This window comes from Lichenostomus cassidix, chromosome 29, assembly GCF_008360975.1.
Source record: "Lichenostomus cassidix isolate B80296 chromosome 29, HeHo_3.0, whole genome shotgun sequence".
Lineage (NCBI taxonomy): Eukaryota > Metazoa > Chordata > Aves > Passeriformes > Meliphagidae > Lichenostomus > Lichenostomus cassidix.
The window spans coordinates 1,253,912-1,275,777 of NC_139509.1; the positions used below are offsets into that span (position 1 = coordinate 1,253,912).

Below are 21,866 nucleotides of genomic sequence, written 5' to 3' on the forward strand. Positions count from 1 at the left end.
ACGACCCCGTCGCGACCCCGGGATCGAGCCCCCCAGGGAATTCGAAAGGACCAAAATCTCGGCAAAATCTCGGTAAAATCGCTTTAAAATCTCGGCAAAAATCGCTTTAAAAATCAATATAAAACCCCCCAAACCCCCAAACCTCCGGCACGACCCCGCCGCGACCCCGCGTGACGGAGACCCCAGGAAAGCAAAATCTCAGCAAAAAATCGCTTTAAAAATCGACCCCAAACCCCCCAAACCCCCGGCACGACCCCGCCGCGACCCCCGCGTGACCGAGACCCCCCCGGGGAATTCGAGAGGACCAAAATCTCGGTAAAATCCCTTTAAAATCTCGGCAAAAATCGCTTTAAAAATCAATATAAAACCCCCCAAACCCCCCAAATCCCGGGCACGACCCCTCGGACCCCCCCGGGGATTCGGGGGGAGCAAAATCTCGGCAAAAATCCCTTTAAAAATCAATATAAAACCCCCCAAACCTCCGGCACGACCCCGCCGCGACCCCCGCCCGCCCCCAGCCCCGTTCCCGGGGGGCTCCGCCGCCCCCCCAAGCGGAGCTATTTCGGAGCTCATCAATCACGAGTCCCCAAAATCGTTCCTCCCCCCGCAATTTGCAATTTTCTCCCCTCCCCGGGCAGAGCTTTTTGTCTCTCGCTCGCCCACCCAGCCCAGCCCACGGAGCCCCCCCGACACGCGTGGGGCCCCCCCGCGCCCCTCCCCCACCCCGGAGCTGGGCCACTCCCTCCCCCCGAGAAAGTTTCGGCAGCCGAAAATTGAGGGTTTTTTTGGAAAGTCGGGATGGTTTTGAGGGTTTTCTACCCTAAAAAATGGAGTTGAGAAGCTCAAATGAGAGCCCGAAATTGGAGGATCCCAAAATTGAGGGTTTTTGGATCTTTTAGAGGATTTCCCCCCCAAAAAAATGGACTTGAGAAGCCCCAAAATGGGAGCCCGAAATTCGGGGATCTCAAAATTGAGGTTTTTTGGAAAGTCGGGATGGTTTTGAGGGTTTTTCTCCCAAAAAAATGGACTTGAGAAGCCCAAAATAGGGTGGAGGAACCCAAAATTCGAGGATCCCAAAACTGAGGTTTTTTGGGAAACTCGGGATGGTTTTGAGGATTTTCCCCCAAAAAAATGGACTTGAGGAACCCAAAATTCGAGGACCCCAAAAGCAGTTTGGGGACCCCGAAATTGGTTTGAGTGACCCCAAAATGAGTTCGAGGATCCCCCAAAAATGGACTTGAGAACCCCAAAATGAGGCGGAACCCAAAATTCGAGGATCCCAAAATTGAGGTTTTTTTGGGAAATTCCGGGATGGTTTTGAGGGTTTTCTACCCTAAAAAATGGACTTGAGAAGCCCCAAAATGGGAACCCGAAATTGGAGGATCCCAAAATTTAGGGGTTTTTTGGGAAATTCCGGGATGGTTTTGAGGGTTTTCTACCCTAAAAAATGGACTTGAGAAGCCCCAAAATGGGAACCCGAAATTGGAGGATCCCAAAATTGAGGGTTTTTGGATCTTTTAGAGGATTTCCCCCCCAAAAAAATGGACTTGAGAAGCCCCAAAATGGGAGCCCGAAATTCGGGGATCTCAAAATTGAGGGTTTTTTTGGAAAGTCGGGATGGTTTTGAGGGTTTTTCTCCCAAAAAAATGGAGTTGAGAACCCTAAAAATGGGGTGGAAGAACCCAAAATTCGAGAATCCCAAAATTGAGTTTTTTTGGGAAAGTCGGGATGGTTTTGAGGATTTTCCCCCCAAAAAATGGACTTGAGAACTCCCAAAATGAGGTGGAGGAACCCAAAATTCGAGGATCCCAAAATTCGAGGATCCCAAAATTGAGGTTTTTTGGGAAACTCAGGGTGGTTTTGAGGGTTTCCCCCCCAAAAATTGGACTTGAGAAGCCTAAAATGGGAGCCCGAAATTCGAGGATTTTGGGGACCCCGAAATGAGTTTGAGTGACCCCAAATGAGTTTGAGATTCCCTAAAATCAGCTCGGGGATCCCCCAAAAAATCGACTTGAGAACCCCAAAATGGAAACCCGAAATTCGAGGATCCCAAAATTGAGGTTTTTTAGGAAACTCAGGATGGTTTTGAGGATTTTCCCCCCAAAAAATGGACTTGAGAAACCCCAAAATATGGAGGAACCCAAAATTCGAGGACCCCAAAAGCAATTTGGGGACCCCGAAATTGGCTTGAGTGACCCCAAAATGAGTTTGAGATCCTAAAAATCAGCTCGAGGATCCCCCAGATCAGTTCGAGGACCCTCAAGTTTTGTTTGAGGACCCTGAAATGACTCGCGGGACCCCGAAATGAGTTGAAAAACCCCTAAGTGAGGACTTGGAGGACCCAAAATGAGTTGAAAGACCCCAAATGAGGGTTGGAGACCCCGAAATGAGGACTTGGAGGCCCCAAAATGAGTTGAAGACCCCCAGAATGAGGGGGGGTCTTCCAACCCAAAATGAGGACTTGGAGACCCTAAAATGAGGGTTGGAGACCCCAAATTAGTTGAAAAACCCCAAAATGAGTTGAAAAACCCCAAAATAAGGACTTGGAGACCCCAAAATGAGGGCTGGAGACCCCAAAATGACTTGAAAAACCCCAAAATGAGGACCTGGAGACCCCAAAATGAGGGTCGGAGGTCCCAAAATGACTTGAAGGACCCAAAACGAGGACTTGGAGACCCCAAAATGAGTTGAAAAACCCCAAAATGAGGGTTGGAGATCCCAAAATGAGTTGGAAGACCCCAAAATGAGGACTTGGAGACCCCAAAATGAGGACTGGAGACCCCAAAATAAGTTGAAAAACCCCAAAATGAGGGTTGGAGACCCCAAATGAGGACATGGGGACCCCAAATGAGGAGTTGGAGACCCCAAAATGAGTTGAAAGACCCCAAAATGAGGACCTGGAGACCCCAAAATGAGGGCTGGAGACCCCAAAATTACTTGAAAGACCCCAAAATGAGGACCTGGAGACCCCAAAATGAGGGCTGGAGACCCCAAAATTACTTGAAAGACCCCGAAATGAGGACTTGGAGACCCCAAAATGAGTTGATGACCCCCAAATGAAGACTTGGAGACCCCAAATGAGGGGTTGGACACCCCAAAATGAGTTGAAGGACCCCAAAATTAGGGGTTGGAGACTCCAAAATGAGGGTTGGAGACCCCAAAATGAGGACTTGGAGACCCTAAAATGAGGGTTGGAGACCCCAAATTAGTTGAATAACCCCAAAATTAGTTGAAAAACCCCAAAATAAGGACTTGGAGACCCCAAAATGAGGGTTGGAGGTCCCAAAATGAGTTGAAAAACCCCAAAATGAGTTGGAAGACCCCAAAATGACTTGAAGGACCCCAAAACGAGGACTTGGAGACCCCAAAATAAGTTGAAGGGCCCCAAAATGAAGGTTGGAGGCCCAAGAATGAGTTGAAAAACCTCAAAATGAGTTGGAAGACCCCAAAATGAGGACCTGGAGACCCCAAAATGAGGGCTGGAGACCCCAAAATTACTTGAAAGACCCCGAAATGAGTACTTGGAGACCCCAAAATGAGTTGAAAGACCCCCAAATGAGGGTCGGAGACCCCAAATGAGGACTTGGAGACTCCAAATGACTTGAAGGACCCCAAAATGAGTTGAAAAACCCCACAATGAGTTGAAGGACCCCAAAATGAGGACTTGGAGGCCCCAAAATGAGTTGAAAAACTCCAAAATGAGTTGAAAGACCCCAAAATGAGGACTTGGAGACCTCAAAATGAGGGTTGGAGACCCCAAATGAGGGTCGGAGACCCCAAAATGAGGACTTGGAGGCCCCAAAATGAGTTGAAAAACTCCAAAATGAGTTGAAAGACCCCAAAATGAGGGTTGGAGACCCCAAAATGACTCGAAAAACCCCAAAACGAGGACTTGGAAGCCCCCAAATGCAGGGTCAGAGACCCCCAAAGCATCCCCAGCGAGGTCTGTCACCCCCAGCCTGACCCCGGCAATGGCTGAAGGTGACAAGGACAGTTCCAGGGTGGCCCTGGGGGGGTTGGGGGGCTCACCTGTCCCCCCCCGCAGGCGGTGCAGGGTGGGCGTCGCTCCCACCCACGCCGTTACATAAAAGCTGATTAATATTCCTCGGGGGCGCGCGCGGCGCGTGCCCGGGAGGCTGAGAGGGGGTCGCTGTCCCCTCCCCACCCTCGGGGGTCTCCCGCACCCCAAAAACCCCCCCAGGGTCAACCCAGAGCCCCCCCAGAGCCCCCCAGAGCCCCCCAGAGCCGCAGCGCCCCCCAGGGGTCCTGGGGGAGGTCACAGGGTGGGTCTGGGGTCTTCTCCAGCCCCCCCAGGCCAGGTGAGAGGCCTGGAGTTTGGGTAGGTCCTACAATAATAGGATGGGGGGGGGGCTGCTGACCTCGCAAAAGGAGGGGACAGAAAGGGACAGAGGGGGGTCGTGGAGGGGTCTGGGGGTCGCAGTGCCCACCCTGGCAGGGCACAAGGGGGGGTCACTGTCCCTCCTGGGGGGTCACCGGGGGTCGCCAAACCCGGTGACATCCCCCTCGGGGGTCCCGGATACCTAACCCCCCCCTCACCTAGGATCCTGAGGGGTCCTGGGGGTCCTGGGGGGTCCTGGGAGGTCCTGGGGGTCCTGGGAGGTCCTGGGGGTCCTGGGGGTCCTGGGGGTCTTGACCCCCCCTGGAGCTCCGGGGTGGTCCTGGGGTGTCCCTGGGGGTCTTGAAGCCCCCAAATTAGGGTCGGGGGACACAACCGGCATCACCCCAGAGGGGTCCCGGAGGTCCCGGGGGTCCTGGGGGTCCTGGGGGTCCTGGGGGTCCTGGGGGTCTTGGGGGTCCTGGGGGTCCTGAGGATCCTGAGGGTCCTGGTGGTCTTGACCCCCCCTGCAGCTCGGCGCAATCCCGGGGTGTCCCCGGGGGTCGTGCAGCCCCAAATTCGGGTCTGGGGGCACAACCCGCGGGTGTCCCGGGGGTCCCACACCCCTCCCTCCCCTCGGGGGGTCCCGGGGCAGCTCCCCCCCCTCCCCTCCCCACGTTCCCCTGGGGGTCCCGGCGGCGCGCGGGGCTGGGCGGAACCCCCCCGTTAGCATCCCCCGCCCCCGGCTCCCCCCGCCCCGCCCCGCCCGCCGGTGCCGGTGCCGGTGCCGGCTCGGCCAAACTTGCGGCGAGCCCCGGCCGGCGGGAGGCACAACCGGTGGCGGACCGGGGCTCGGCGACACCGGGGAACGGCGACAGAGCGGCTCGGCGACACCGAGCATCCCCCGGTAAGAGCGCGCAGCATCGCCGGTTCCCCCCCCGGTTCCTCCCGGTTCTCCTCCCTGCCCATCCCGGCGCTGCCCATCGCCGCTCCTCCGCTCCTCGCCCCGGTTCTGCTTCCCGGTTCTCCTTCCCGGTTCTCCTCGCCGGTTCTCCTTCCCGGTTCTCCTCCCCGGTTCTCCTTCCCGGTTCTCCTCGCCGGTTCTCCTTCCCGGTTCTCCTCCCCGGTTCTCCTTCCCGGTTCTCCCCCAGCCCGGTTTTCCCCCAGCCCGGTTCTCCTCCCCGGTTCTCCTCCCTGGTTCTCCTTCCTGGTTCTCCTTCCTGGTTCTCCTTCCCGGTTCTCCTCCCCGGTTCCCCCCCGCCGCCCGGTTCTCCCGCTCTCCCCGCTCCCGGTTCTCCCTCTCCTCCCTTCCCGGCCCTCCTCCCTTCCCGGCTCTCCCCTCCCGGTTCTCCCCTGCCGGTGCTCCCACCCCCGGTGCGCGGATCCATCTTGGCTCCGGTGCTGCCTGCGCAGCCGCCGGCTACCGGGAGGCGGGGGGAGCTACCGGGGTGGGGGGGAAACCGGTTACCGGGGAGCCGCCGCGGTTTGCGGGGGGAGCGGAGCGGCGGGAGGCACCGGTACCGCCGGTTACCGGGGAGCAGCCGCGGCTTGCGGGGCTCGGGAGGCACCGGGGGGTTTCGGGAGGCACCGGGGGGGTTTCGGGAGGCACCGGGGGGGTTTCGGGAGGCACCGGGGGGCTACGGGAGGCCGCGGCGGAGGGCCCGGCCGGGGCTGAGCGGCGCTGCCGGTGCTCAGGGGCGATGGAGGCGCCGCGGAGCCTCCCGGGGCTGGAGCGGGAGCGCGGCGCGCTGGACGCGGCCGGAGGTTGCCAATCGCCGCTGGACACCAAGGCCGTGCCCGGCAGGAAGGTCTGGGTCAAGCTGCGGGCGCTGTGAGTGAAAATCCCCCCCGGAGCCCCCGAGAGAGACCCCCGAGAGGGACCCCAGAGAGGGACCCCGAAAGGAGAGAGGGGAACCCCAAATTGGGATCCTCGGACGCCAAATTGGGACCCTTAAACCCCAAAACGAGAGAGGCGAACCCCAAAGAGGGAGCTTTAAACCCCAAATCGGGACCCTTAAACCCCGAAAGGAGAGAGGGGATCCCCAAATCGGGACCTTCAGACCCCAAAGCGGGATCTTTAAACCACAAATTGGGACCCTTAAACCCCAAACTGGGAGCTTTAAACCCCAAATTGGGAGCTTTAAACCCCAAATCGGGACCCTCAGACCCCAAAGTGGGAGATTTAAACCCCGAATCAGGACCCTGGGACCCCAAATTGGGACCCTTAAACTCCAAAAGGAGAGAGGCGGACCCCAAAGCGGGACCCTCAGCCCCTAAATCGGGAGCTTTAAACCCCAAATTGGGACCCTTAAACCCCAAATCGGGAGCTTTAAACCCCAAATCGGGACCCTCAGACTCCAAAGCAGGAGCTTTAAACCCCAAATCAGGAGCTTTAAACCCCACATTGGGAGCTTTAAACCCCAACCTGTGGCTCCCAAATCCCAATGTGGGATGCACAAAGCAGGACCCCTTAAACCCCAAACCGGAACCCTCAGACCCCAAATCGGGACCCTCAGACCCCAAATCGGAACCCCTAAACCAGGACCCCTTAAATCCTAAACCGGGACCCTCAGACCCCAAATCGGGACCCTCAGACCCCAAACAGTGACCCTTAAACCCCAACCTGCGGCCCCCAAACCCCAACGTGGGATGAACAAACCAGGACCCCTTAAACCCCAAATTGGGACCCTCAAACCCCAAGCCGGGACCCACAAACCCCAAATTGGGACCCTCAAACCCCAAATCGGCAGCTTTAAACCCCAACCTGTGGCTCCCAAATCCCAGTGTGGGATGCACAAAGCAGGACCCCTTAAACCCCAAATCGGGACCTTCAGACCTCAAATCAAAAGGCTTAAATCCCAGCCTGGAACCCCCAAATCCCAGTCAGGGATGAACAAACCAGGACCCCTCAGACCCCAAATCGGGACCTTTAAACCCCAAATCGGAACCCCTAAACCCCAAATCGGGACCTTTAAACCCCAAACTGGGACCCTTAGACCCCAAATTGGGACCCTTAAATCCCAACCTGTGGCTCCCAAATCCCAATCTGGGATGCACAAAGCAGGACTCCATAAACCCCAAACCGAGACCCTCAAACCCCAAATCGGGAGCTTTAAACCCCAACCTGTGGCTCCCAAATCCCAGTGTGGGATGAACAAATCAGTACCCCTTAAAACCAAAATCGGGACCCTCAAACCAGGACCCCTTAAACCCCAAATCGGGACCTTTAAACCCTAAATCGGGACCCTCAAACCAGGACCCCTCAAACCCCAAACCGGGACCCCAAATCCCACCCTGGGACCCCCAAACCCCAAATCGGGACCCCCAAATCCCAACCTGAGACCCCAAATCCCAACCTGGGACCCCAAACCCCAAATCGGGACCCCCAAACCCCAAATCGGGACCCCCAAACCCCACCCTGAGACCCCAAATCCCACCCTGGGACCCCCAAACCCCAAATCGGGACCCCCAAATCCCAACCTGAGACCCCAAATCCCAACCTGGGACCCCAAACCCCAAATCGGGACCCCCAAACCCCACCCTGAGACCCCAAATCCCACCCTAGGACCCCCAAACCCGCACCCTGAGCCCACCCGAGGACTCCAACCCCACAAACCGCGACACCCGACTTTGGGGACATCCATCCTCCCCTAAGCCCCCCGCACTGTCCCCACCGCAGGCAGGGACCTTCTGCTGTCCCCAAGGAGCCCCGAGATGTCCCCAAGGACCCCCGAGATGTCCCCAAGGACCCCCGAGATGTCCCCAACCCCTTGGGTCCCCCCCGACTCCGTTGTACCCCCTGGGTTGGGGACACTCCCCGGAATTGGGGACACCCCCAGAATTGGGGACACCCCCAGAACTGGGGACACCTCCTGGGTTGGGGACATCCCCAGAATTGGGGTCCCCCTTCCCCCAGCATGGCTCTGAGGGGACAACTCCCGGAGTGTCACCCTGAGTGTCCCCGCGGGGTGACAAAGGCCCCGCGGTGTCCCCAACCCTGTGGCAGCAGCGCAGGTGCCGCAGGTGCCACCTCCTTGTCCCCAACCCCCTCGGGGGGGGCTGGCGGGGGGTGCCACCCCCTCACCTGTGTCGCAGGGAGCTCACGTGTCCCCGCGCCCACCTGCGGCACGTGTCGCGCGTGGGGGGGGTGGGGGGTCCCCAGGGGGGCACCACGTGCTTGGGGACACGTGTGGGGGACAAGGCGGGCCGGGTGGCAGCGATGGCACACGCGTGTGGCACACCTGGGCGTGCGAGGGGACAGGCGAGGGGACAGGCGAGGGACAGGCGAGGGGACACGCGAGGGACACGAGAGGGGACACTCGAGGGGACAGGTGAGGGGACACGAGAAGGGACAGGCGAGGGGACACGCGAGGGGACAAGCGAGGGGACAGGCGAGGGGACACGGGAGGGGACAAGCGAGGGACAGGCGAGGGGACAGGCGAGGGACAGGCGAGGGGACAAGCGAGGGGACAAGCGAGGGACACGAGAAGGGACAGGCGAGGGGGCAGGCGAGGGACAGGCGAGGGGAAACGAGAGGGGACAAGCGAGGGGACAGGCGAGGGACACGAGAGGGGACAAGCGAAGGGACAGGAGAGGGACAGGAGAGGGACAGGCGAGGGGACAGGCGAGGGGACACGCGAGGGACACGAGAAGGGACAGGCGAGGGACACGGGAGGGGACAGACGAGGGGACAAGAGAGGGGACAGGCGAGGGGACAAGAGAGGGGACAGGCGAGGGGACACGGGAGGGGACAGGCGAGGGACAGGTGAGGAGACAGGCGAGGGACAGGCGAAGGGACAGGCGAGGGGACAGGCGAGGGGACACGAGAAGGGACAAGCGAGGGGACAGGCGAGGGGACAGGCGAGGGGACAGGCGAGGGGACACGCGAGGGACACACACGAGGGGACAAGCGAGGGGACATGTGAGGGGACAGGCGAGGGGACAGGCGAGGGACACGCGCGGGGACAGGCGAGGGGACAGGCGAGGGACACACACGAGGGGACACGCGAGGGACACACGCGTGGGCAGGGGGGTGTGCGACACTCCGGGGGTGTCACACGAGCGCGCCAGGCGGGTGTGCGACACCCCTGGGTGGCCGCGGGGGTGGCACACGCGTGTCCCCACGTGAGCGCACGTGTCACCTCCCACAGGTGGGTGGACGTGTGTCCCCAAAGCGGGGGATGTCCCCTCCCCGAGTCCCCTCCCCGCTGTCCCCCCACGTTCCGAGGGGCAGCAGCACCCGTGGGTGACAATCCCGGGGGGTCCTGAGGCCACTCTGTCACCCACGGGGTGGCCTTGGGGACACCGGTGTCACACCGGCGGCTCTGTCCTCCCCGCGACAAGTGGCACTGGGGGGTGACAGGCGACACTGGGGGGTGACAGGTGGCACTGGGGGGTGACACCCGGCAGCGTGGCACAGCCCGACCCTCGTCCCTTGTCCCCACGAGTGTCCCCTCGCCCGTGCCACCAAGTGGGGGGTGGCTGTCCCCAGGCTGGGGGTCCCTGAGGGTCCCCACGGCGGGTGGCCGCGCGCGGGAAGGTGACAATCGCCTTCCCCAAGGTCACAGCGGCGCTGGTGACGTCTGTGCCACCCCCCCGCTCCCCCCGGCCCCCCTCGCTGTCACCGTCACTGTCGCCGTGACCGGGGGACGCGGTGGCCCCTCCCAGCCGAGCGGCTCCGGTCACCGCGGCGGCGACACGAGTGTCCTTGCGCTGGCCTGGTGGCAGCGCCCCGTGTCCCCGCGCTGTCACCATCCTGGGTCCCCACGCTGCCATCTCGTGACACTCTGTGCCACCCCGTGCCACCCAGTGCCACCTAGTGCCACCCAGTGCCACCTGTATCATCCTGTGCCACCTGTGCCACCCCATGTCACAGCGCCCCCTGTCCCCAACCCCGAGGGCTGTCCCCTTTGTCGCGGGGGGTCAGTGCCACCCTGTCCCCAACCCCGAGGGCTGTCCCCGCTATCGGGGGGGCTCAGTGCCACCCTGTCCCCATCCCGTGTGGCATGTGCTGTCCTGGGGATCAATGCCACCCTGTCCCCCCAGTGGTTGTCCCCGCTGTCCCCCGGGATCTCTCACACCCTGTCCCCCATCCCCGGGGGCTGTCCCCTTTGCCCCGGGGGGTCAATGCCACCCTGTCCCCATCCTGCATGGGATGAGCTGTCCTGGGGGGCTCAGTGTCATCCTGTCCCCCCGCAGTGTCCCCGCTGTCCCTCGGGATCTCTCACACCCTGTCCCCCCCCGGGGGCTGTCCCCTCTGTCCTGGGGGGTCAGTGTCACCCTGTCCCCGAGGTGGTTATCCCCACTGTCCCTTGGGGTCAATGCCACCCTGTCCCCCCCCGGTGGGTGTCCCCACTGTCCCTGCGGATCTCTCACACCCTGTCTCCCCCTTCCCCGGGGTCCGTCCCCTCTCCCGGCTGTCCCCGCCGTGTCCCCCGTGTCCCCAGGGATCTCTCACACCCTGTCCCCCCGGTGGCTGTCCTAGGGACTCAATGCCACCCTGTCGCCCCCCGCTGGCTGTCCCCACTGTCCCTCGGGATCTCTCACACCTTGTCCCCACCCCAGGGGCTGTCCCCACTGTCCCTGGGGATCAATGTCACCCTGTCCCCCCCCGCTGGCTGTCCCCTCTGCCCCTGCGGATCTCTCACACCCTGTCCCCCTTCCCCGGTGGCTGTCCCCGTCTGTCCCCGCCGTGTCCCCCGGTGTCCCCAAGGCTGCGCTACCTGGTGAAGCAGCTCGACTCGGGCGAGGTGAACGTGGAGGAGCTGAAGCGCAACCTGGAGTACGCCGCGTCCCTCCTCGAGGCCGTTTACATCGACGAGACCAGGTGGGGAGGCGACACCGCCGGGGACAGCCGCGTCCCCCCGAGGGGTGACAACACCCCCTGAGTGTCACCGCGGCCCTCAGGCAGGTGCTGGACACGGAGGACGAGCTGCGGGAGATGGGGTCGGACGCGGCGGTGCCCTCCGAGGTGCGCGACTGGCTGGCGGCGACCTTCACGCAGCAGGCGAGAGCCAAGGGGCGCCGGGCGGAGGAGAAACCCAAATTCCGCAGCATCGTGCACGCCGTGCAGGCTGGGATCTTCGTGGAGAGGTGGGGATGGGGGTTGGGGTGAGGGAATGGGGAAAGTGGGGAAGTAGGGGAATGGGGTGGGGAATGGGGAAATTGGGGTGAGAATAAGGGGAGTAAGTGGGGAATGGGGGAAATTGGGGTGGGGAATGGGGGGATTGGGGTGGGAATGGGGAAATTGGGGTGGGGAATGGGGGAATTGGGGTAGGAAATGGGGAAATGGGGAAATGGGGCGGGGAATGGGAGAGGGGAAATGGGAAAATTGGGATAGGAAATGGGAAATTGGGGTGGGAAATGGGGGAATTTGGGTGGGGAATGGGGAAATGGGGTGGGAATGGGAGAGGGAAATGGGAAGGTGGGGTAGGAAATGGGGAAATTGGGGTGGGAATGGGGGAATGAGATTGGGAATGGGGAAATTGGGGAGAGAGAAATGAGGAAAGGGGAAAATTGGGGTAGGAAATGGGGAATGGGGTGGGAAATAAGGTGGGAAATATAAGGAAATGGGGTGGGGATGGGGAGAGGGAGGGGGGAAAATGGGGAATGGGGAATGGGGTGGGAAATGGGAGAGGTGAAATGGGAGTTGGAAATGGGGAAATTGGGGAAATATGGAAGGGAAATTGGGGTGAGGAAATAAATGGGAAATGAAATGGGGTGGGAATTGGGAGAGGGGAAAAATGGGGAGGGAAAATGGGAGAGGGAAAATGGGGAATGGGAAATGGGGAAAGAGGAAAATTGGGGTGGGAATGGGGAAATGGGGTGGGAATGGGAGAAGGAAATGGCGAGAGGAGAAATTGGGGTAGGAAATGGGGTGGGAAATGGAGAGAGGGGAAAATTGCAGTAGGAAATGGGGAAATGGGGAGAGGGAAATGGGTGGGAAATGGGGAAATGGGCTGGGGAAGGGGGAAATGGGGAAATGGGGTGGGAAATAGGAGAGGGGAAATGGGGAATGGGGAAATGGGAGAGGGGAAATGGGCAAATAGGAAATTGGGGGCAAATGGGAGAGGAAAAGGGGAAAACGGGGAAGGGGAAATGGGGTGGGAAGTGGGGAAATGGAGAGGGAAATGGGGTGGGAAATGGGAGGAAATGGGGAGTGGGAAATGGGGAGTGAGAAATGGGGAGAGGGGAAAATTGGAATAGGAAATGGGGAAAAGGGGTGGGAAATGGAAATGGGGTGGGAAATGGGGAGAAATGGGGAGGGAAATTGAGAGAGGGAAATGGGGTGGGAAATGGGAGAGGGAAAATGGGGGAAATGGGAAGAGGGGAATGGGGAGAGGGAAATGGGGAGAGGGAAATGGGGTGGGAAATGGGGAAATGGGGTGGGAAATGGGGAAAGGGGAAAATTGCAGTAGGAAACGGGGAAATGGGGCAGGAAATGGGAGAGGGAAAATGGGGAGTGGGGGAAATGGGGGAATGGGGGAATGGGGGAATGGGAAATGGGGAAATGGGGAAATGGGGCGGGAAATGGGAGAGGGGAATGGGGAGGGAATTGGGAAGAGGGGAAAAATAGGGTGGGAAATGGGAAGAGGGGAATGGGGAGCAAACGGGGAGAGGGGAAATCGGGGGTCAGACCCCCCGGCGCCCCCCAGCCCTGCCTCTCCCCCCAGGATGTTCCGCAGGACATACACGGCCGTGGGGCCGAGCTACTCCTCCTCCGTCCTCAACTGCCTGAAGGTACCCCGAGAACCCCCGGGGGCTGCTGGGGTCACTGGGAGCAACTGGGAATCACTGGGAGTGGCTGGGAGTCACTGGGAATGGCTGGGAATAACTGGGAATCACTGGGAATAACTGGGAGTCACTGGGAATAACTGGGAATAACTGGGAGTCACTGGGAGTCACTGGGAGTCACTGGGAATAACTGGGAGTCCCTGGGAATGGTGTGGCTGGGCTTTTTTTGGAATTGTTGGGCTTCTTTGGGCATCTCTGGGAATCCCTGGAAGTCGCTGGACATCTCTGGGCAGCCTTGGCTTTACTGGGGTTTTACTGGACATCACTGGGAGCCCCTGGAATTCCTGGAATTCCCAGCGATTCCTCAAATTCCCAAACATTCCCAGAATTCCTGTCCATCCCCAGAATTCCCGTTCATTCCTGGAATTCCCAGCCATTCCCAAAATTCCCAGCCATTCCTAGAATTCCTGTCCATTCCCGGAATTCCCAAACAGCCCCGAAATTCCTGGCCATTCCCGGAATTCCCAAATATTCCTGGAATTCCCGGTCATTCCCCAAATTCCTGTCCATTCCTGGAATTCCCAAACATTCCCAGAATTTCTGGCCATTCCCAGAATTCTGGCCATTCCTAAAATTCCTGGCCATTCCCAGATTTCCCAACCATTCCCAGAATTCCCCGTCATTCCCCGAATTCCTGTCCATTCCTGGAATTCCCGGCCATTCCCAGAATTCCCAAACATTCAAAAAATTCCCAGCCATTCCCAAAATTCCCAAAATTCGCAAACATTCCTGGAATTTCCTGCCATTCCCGGAATTCCCAAACATTCCCAGAATTTCTGGCCATTCCTGGAATTCCCAAACATTCCCGGAATTCCCAAACATTCCCGAAATTCCTGGCGATTCTCAGAATTCCTGGCCATTCCTGGAATTCCCAAACACTTCCAGAATTCTCAGCCATTCCTGGAATTCCCAAACATTCCCAAACTTCCCAACCATTCCCGGAATTCCCAAACATTCCCAGAATTCCCAGCCATTACCAAAATTCCCAACCATTCCCAGAATTCCCGGCCATTCCCGGAATTCCCAAACATTCCCAAAATTCCCAACCATTCCCAGAATTCCCGGCCATTCCCGGAATTCCCAAACATTCCCGCAATTCCCAACCATTCCCAAAATTCCCGGCCATTCCTGGAATTCCCAAACATTCCCAGAATTCCCAACCATTCCCAAAATTCCCGTTCATTCCCGTTTTCCCGCAGGGTTTGGACCAGTGGTGCTTCGACGTGTTCTCTCTGCACCGCGCGGCCGAGGAGCACTCGCTGCGCACCGTCGTGTTCGAGCTCTTCAGCCGCCACAACCTCAACAGCCGCTTCAAGGTGGGTCCTCAGACCCCAAAATATCCCAAAATCACCCGAAACTGACCCAAAATCACCCCCACAACCTCAACAGCTGCTTCAAGGTGGGTCCTGAAACCCAAAATACCCCGAAACGACCCCAAAATCACCCCCAGAACCCTCAACAGCCGCTTCAAGGTGATCCCTGACCCCAAAATATCCCAAAACGACCCCAAAATCACCCCAAAATCACCCCCAGAACCTCAACAGCCGCTTCAAGGTGATCCCTGACCCCAAAATCCCCTGAAATCACCCCAAAATCACCCAAAACTGACCCAAAATCTGCCCCAGAACCTTCAACAGCCGCTTCAAGGTGGGTCCTCAGACCCAAAGTCACCCAAAATCACCCCAAAATTCCCTCCAGAACCTCAACAGCCGCTTCAAGGTGATCCCTGACCCCAAAATCCCACAAATCTGCCCCAAAATCACCCCCACAACCTCAACAGCCGCTTCAAGGTGGGTCCTGAAACCCAAAATATCCCAAAATCACCCGAAACTGACCCAAAATCACCCCCACAACCTCAACAGCCGCTTCAAGGTGATCCCTGACCCCAAAATCACCCCAAACCGCCCCAAAATCACCTCAAAATCACCCCCAGAACCTCAACAGCCGCTTCAAGGTGGGTCCTGACCCCAAAATATCCCAAAATCACCCGAAACTGACCCAAAATCACCCCCACAACCTCAACAGCCGCTTCAAGGTGGGTCCTGACCCCAAAATCATCCCAAATCACCCCAAAATCACCCCCAGAACCCTCAACAGCCGCTTCAAGGTGGGTCCTGAAACCCAAAATCACCCCAAACCGCCCCAAAATCACCCCAAAATTCCCCCCAGAACCCTCAACAGCCGCTTCAAGGTGGGTCCTGAAACCCAAAATATCCCGAAATCACCCCAAAATCACCCCAAAATCACCCCCACAACCCTCAACAGCCGCTTCAAGGTGGGTCCTGAAACCCAAAATATCCTGAAATCACCCCCAAAATACCCCAAACCCACCACAGAATCAACCGAAACCACCCCAAAATCACCCCCACAACCACAACAGCCGCTTCAAGGTGGGTCCTCAAACCCAAAATATCCTGAAATGACCCCAAAATCACCCCCAGAACCCTCAACAGCCGCTTCAAGGTGATCCCTGACCCCAAAATCACCCCAAACCGCCCCAAAATCACCCCAAAATCCCCCCCAGAACCCTCAACAGCCGCTTCAAGGTGGGTCCTGAAACCCAAAATATCCCTGAAATCACCCCAAAATCACCCAAGACTGACCCAAAATCCCCCCAGAACCCTCAACAGCCGCTTCAAGGTGTGCCCCGACCCCAAAATCCCACAAATCTGCCCCAAAATCCCCCAAAACTGCCCCAAAATCCCCCCCAGAACCATCAACAGCCACTTCAAGGTGTGTCCTCAAACCCAAAATCACCCAAAACCACCCCAATAATCACCCCAAAATTCCCCCCAGAACCCTCAACAGCAGCTTCAAGGTGTGTCCTCAGACCCAAAATATCCTGAAATCACCCCAAAATACCCCAAAACCACCACAGAATCAACCGAAACCACCCCAAAATCACCCCCACAACCTCAACAGCTGCTTCAAGGTGGGTCCTCAAACCCAAAATATCCCAAAACGACCCCAAAATCACCCCAAACTGCCCCAAAATCTGCCCCAGAACCTTCAACAGCCGCTTCAAGGTGTGTCCTGAAACCCAAAATATCCCGAAATCACCCCAAAATCACCCGAAACTGACCCAAAATCCCCCCCAGAACCCTCAACAGCCACTTCAAGGTGTGCCATGACCCCAAAATCCCCCAAACCAGCCACCCCAAAACCTCCCAAACAGCCCCAAAACACCCCTGGAATCCTCCCCAGAAACCCCAAATCCCTCCAAAACCACTCCAGGACCCCCAAATCTCCCCCCAGGACCCCCAAATACACCCCAGGAACCCCAAATCCCTCCAAAACCACCTCTGGACCCCCAAACCTCCCCCAAGGACCCCCAAACCTCCCCCAGGACCCCCAAACCTCAAAAACAGCCCCAAAACACCCTGGAATCCTCCCCTGGAACCCCAAATCCCTCAAAACCACCCCAGGACCCCCAAATTTCCCCCGGACCCCCAAATCCCCCAAAACCACCTTTGGACCCCCAAACTTCCCCCAAATCCCTCCAAAACCAACCCAAGGACCCCAAAATTCCCCCAGGACCCCCAAATCCCTCCAAAACAACCCCAAAACACCCAAATTTCCCCCAGGACCCCCAAAACCACCCCAGGACCCCCAACGTCCCCAGGAACCCCAAATCTTTCAAAACCACCCCAGGGACCCCCAAATCTCCCTCCAGGACCCCAAATCCTTTCAAATACACCCCAAGACCCCCAAATTTCCCCTAGGAACCTCAAATCCCTCCAAAACCACCTCTGGACCCCAAATTTCACCCCAGGGCCCCCAAACCTCAAAACAGCCTAAAACACCCTGGTCCTCCCAAGGAACCAAATCCCCCAAAACCACCTCTGGACCCCCAAATTACCTTCCAGAACCCCAAATCCCTTCAACCTCTCCCCAGGACCCCCAAATCCCCTCCAAAACCACTCCAGGACCCCCAAACTTTGCCCCAGGACCCCAAATACACCCCAAGAACCCCAAATCCTTCAAAACCATCCAGGACCCCAACTTCCCCAGGAACCCCAAAACCCTCCAAAACCACCCGGGACCCCAAAATTTCACCCAGGAACCCCAAACTTCCCCAGGACCCCCAAATCTTTCCAAAACCACCCCAGGACCCCCAAACCTCCCCAGGAACCCCAAATCCCCCCAAAACCACCTCTGGATCCCCAAATTTACGCCCAGGAACCCTAAATCCCTCCAAAACCACCTCAGGACCTCCAAATTTACCCCCAGGACCCCCAGATCCCTCCAAAACCTCCCCAGGACCCCAAAATTTCACCCCAGGACACCCAAAACCTCCCCAGGACCCCCAAACTTGCCCCCAGGACCCCCCAGCTCTGCGGGGTGACCCCAAATTTCCCGTTCCCAGATCCCCGGCGCCTTCCTGACGTCGCTGCTGGAGGCTCTGGAATCCGGTTACGGAAAGTTCCGGAACCCTTACCACAACCAGGTGCACGCGGCCGACGTCACCCAGACGGTGCACTGCTTCCTGCTGCGGACCGGCATGCTGGTACGGGGACATCGGGGACATTGGGGACATCGGGGACATTGGGGACATCGGGGACATCGGGGACATTGGGGACATTGGGGATAATGGGGATATTGGGGACATCGGGGACACTGGGGACATTGGGGACATTGGGGACATTGGGGATACTGGGGACATTGGGGACATCAGGAACAAGGGGGACAGTGGGGACAGTGGGGACAGTGGGGACATCAGGGACAGTGGGGACATTGGGGACATCGGGGATATTGGGGACATTGGGGACATTGGGGACATTTGGGACACTGGGGATGTTGGGGACATCAGGGACATCGGGGACATCAGGGACATTGGGGGGACATTGGGGACATTGGGGGGACACTGGGGACATCGGGGACATTGGGGATGTTGGGGACATCAGGGACATTGAGGACATCGGGGACACTAGGGACATCAGGGACATCAGGGACATCGGGGACATTGGGGACACTGGGGATATTGGGGACATTGGGGACATTGGGGAGATTGGGGATATTTGGGACATTGGGGATATTGGGAACATCAGGGACATTGTGGGTGTGCCTCGTTGTCCCCGCATGTCACACGCGTGGTGGCACCTGGCGCGGGTTTGTGCCTCGCTGTCCCCACGTGGCTGTCACACGCGGGGTGACATCTGGCGGACGTTGTCCCCACATGGCTGTCCCCAGCACGTGCACAGCCGGGGCGTGTCACACTCGTGGTGTGTCCCACCTGTGGCTGTGACACTCCCTCAGCGGGGTGGCCCTGTCCCTGTCCCTGTCCCTGTCCCTGTCCCTGTCCCTGTCCCTGTCCCCATATCTGTCCCTGTCCCTCTCCCTGTCCCTGTCCCATCCCTGATGCACTGTCCCTGTCCCTGTCCCTGTCCCTGTCCCTGTCCCTGTCCCCATCCCTGTCACACTGTCCCTGTCCCCATCCCTGTCACACTGTCCCTGTCCCCACCCCTGTCACACTGTCCCTGTCCCCATCCCTGTCACACTGTCCCTGTCCCTGTCCCCACCCCTGTCACACTGTCCCCAGCACTGTCTCTCCGAGATCGAGCTCCTGGCCATCGTCTTTGCCGCTGCCATCCACGACTTCGAGCACACGGGGACAACCAACAGCTTCCACATCCAGACCAAGTGAGGGCAAGGGGACACGGGTGGCACTGCGTGGCACAGCTGGCGTGGCATGGCGCAGCGGGGGTGGCACGGAATGGCACGGGTGACACAGCAGATGTGGCACAGCATGGCACAGGTGGCACGGCATGGCACAGGTGGCACAGAAAGGCATGGGTGACACAGCAGATGTGGCACAGCATGAGTGGCACAGAATGGCACAGGTGGCACAGCATGAGTGGCACAGAAAGGCATGGGTGACACAGCAGATGCGGCACAGCATGGCATGGCACAGGTGGCACAGCATGGGTGGCACAGCATGGCACAGGTAGCACAGCATGGCATGGGTGGCACAAGATGGCATGGGTGACACAGCAGATGTGGCACTGGATGGCACGGCACAGGTGGCACAGGATGGCATGGCACAGGTGGCACAGCATAGCGCGGGTGACACAGTATGGCATGGCAGATGTGGCACAGGATGGCACAGCATGAGTGGCACAGAATGGCATGGGTGACACAGCAGACGTGGCACAGCATGAGTGGCACAGCATGGCACGGCACAGGTGGCACAGCACAGGTGACACGGCATGGCACAAGTGGCACAGCACAGGTGACACAGCATGGCACAGGTGGCACACCATGTCCCAAACAGGGGACACTGCGAGCCACCCTGGGTACACCTGCGATCACCTGCACAGCAGTGACACAGCCGTGCTGCCACCCTGGCTCTGTCCCTCTCCCCGGGGGTGGCTCTGCCGCCCGTCCCCATGCCGGCTGTCCCCGTGTCCCCGTGTCCCCAGGTCGGACACTGCCATCCTGTACAACGACCGCTCGGTGCTGGAGAATCACCACATCAGCGCCGTGTTCCGCCTGATGCAGGACGAGGAGCTCAACATCTTTGTCAACCTCACCAAGGACGAGTTCGCGTAAGGTCCCCACTGTCCCCGCTGTCCCTGCTGTCCCCGCGCTGTCCCCGCGCTGTCCCCAACCGGCCCTGACCCCCTGTCCCCCCCGGCAGGGAGCTGCGGGCGCTGGTCATCGAGATGGTCCTGGCCACCGACATGTCCTGCCACTTCCAGCAGGTCAAATCCATGAAAACGGCGCTGCAGCAGCTGGAGAGGTGGGTGGGGACGGCGGGAGGGTGGCAGGGTGGCTTTGGGGACAATCTGAGCGTGGCGCTGCTGTCCCCAGGCTGGACAAATCCAAGGTGCTGTCGCTGCTGCTGCACGCGGCCGACATCAGCCACCCCACCAAGCAGTGGTCAGTGCACAGCCGCTGGACCAAAGCCCTCATGGAGGAGTTCTTCCGGCAGGTAGGGCCGGAGGCGGGCGGGGGGGCGCGGGGGACACCCGTGGGGACACCACGCCTGTCCCTTGCCTTGCCAGGGGGACAAGGAGGCCGAGCTGGGGCTGCCCTTCTCGCCCCTGTGCGACCGCACCTCCACGCTGGTGGCCCAGTCGCAGATCGGTGAGTGTTCCTGTCCCCGTCCTGTCCCCACGCCGTCCCCAGAGTGTCCCCACGCTGTCCCCAGAATGTCCCCAGCCGCACCGTGTCCCCTCCCGTCCCCAGGGTTCATCGACTTCATCGTGGAGCCGACCTTCTCGGTGCTCACCGACGTGGCCGAGAAGTTGGTGACACCCCTGGCCGAGGATGGCTCCAAGGCCAAGGGCAACCCCGCCGCCACCCAGCAGCCCAGGTGGGTGTCCCCGTCGCCGTGTTCTGGGCGCCGCGGTGGCGGTGGTGGCCCTGCTCCAGCTGTCCCCGTTGTCCCCCAGCTCGCAGTGGCGGCAGCCGTCGCTGGATGAGCACCTGGAGGACATCAAAGCCGACCTGGCCGGGTTCCGCTCCACCTGGACCAAGCACATCCAGGAGAACAAGCAGAAGTGGAAGGAGAGGGCGGCCAGCGGTAGGGGACTGTCACCAGGGCCACCAGGGCCACCGGGGCCACCGGGGAAGGGCTGGGGACAACCGCGAGCCGCGCAGGGCCACCTCTGTCCGAGCATCCCCGGGTGGGGAGGCGACCCGAGCACGGCGCGGGTGGCCCCGGACTGTGCGGGTGGGTGGCGCCGAGAGGTGACACAGATCCCGGGAGGTGACACAGACCCCGGGAGGTGACACAGATCCCGGGGTGTCCCCGGTGACCCTCAGCCCCGTGTCCCCTCCAGGCATCACCAACCAGGCGTCCATCGACGAGCTGTCGCCGTGCGAGGAGCCCGCGGCCGCCGATCCCCACAGGGAGAACGGCGACGTGGAATAGCAGCGGGAGGAGCGAGGTGGGCGCGGGAGGGGAGGGGACACCGCGGGGGGGCGGGGACATCCTGGTGACTGTCCCCTCCCGACAGGTCCTTGTCCGGCCGAGTGACACCGTCTCGTCCAAAGTCGTCCATGTCATCGAGTTCAGCGCCATTTTTGTAGGGCAGGAGAACCCGGGGCCAGGCTGGGATTGGTGTCACCTCTGTGCCAGGATTGGTGTCACCTCTGTGCCAGGCTTGGTGTCACCTCTGTGCCAGCCTCGGTGTCACCCCCCTGCCAGGCTGGGTGTCACCCCTGTGCCAGGCTCGGTGTCACCTCTGTGCCAGGCTGGGTGTCACCCCCGTGCCAGGATTGGTGTCATCCCTGTGCCAGGATTGGTGTCACCTCCGTGTCAGCATCAGTGTCACCTCTGTGCCAGGCTCGGTGTCACCCCTGTGCTGGGATCGGTGTCACCTCCGTGCCAGGCTCGGTGTCACCCCTGTGCCAGGCTTGGTGTCACCCCCGTGCCAGGATTGGTGTCACCTCTGTGCCAGGCTCGGTGTCACCCCCGTGTCAGGCTCGGTGTCACCTCCGTGCCAGCATCAGTGTCATCTCTGTGCCAGCATCAGTGTCACCTCTGTGCCAGGAGCCCCCTGGACTGGACACGGATCGGTGTCACTCCCGTGCCAGGCTCAGTGTCACTCCCGTGCCAGGCTCGGTGTCACCCTCGTGCCAGGATCGGTGTCACCCCGTGCCAACATCAGTGTCACCTCTGTGCCAGGAGCCCCCCCGGGACTGGACACGGATCGGTGTCACCCCCGTGCCAGGCTCGGTGTCACCTCCGTGTCAGCATCAGTGTCACCCCCGTGCCAGGAGCCCCCGGGCT

General features: G+C 59.7%; 1 protein-coding gene across 1 annotated transcript; it reads left to right on the forward strand.

Moving 5' to 3' along the window:
• The first annotated feature begins 6,031 nt into the window (after positions 1–6,031).
• Positions 6,032–21,608, forward strand: PDE1B (phosphodiesterase 1B). Its single transcript, XM_085041208.1, has 15 exons — positions 6,032–6,167; positions 11,049–11,162; positions 11,243–11,428; positions 13,009–13,075; positions 14,329–14,445; positions 17,496–17,636; positions 18,669–18,769; positions 19,549–19,674; positions 19,767–19,868; positions 19,940–20,060; positions 20,134–20,215; positions 20,318–20,444; positions 20,524–20,654; positions 20,914–21,021; positions 21,091–21,608. The coding sequence occupies exons 1-14, from the start codon at positions 6,037–6,039 to the stop codon at positions 21,003–21,005; spliced, it is 1,638 nt and encodes a 545-aa protein (XP_084897334.1). The 5' UTR covers positions 6,032–6,036; the 3' UTR covers positions 21,006–21,021; positions 21,091–21,608.
• The last annotated feature ends 258 nt before the right edge of the window (positions 21,609–21,866 follow it).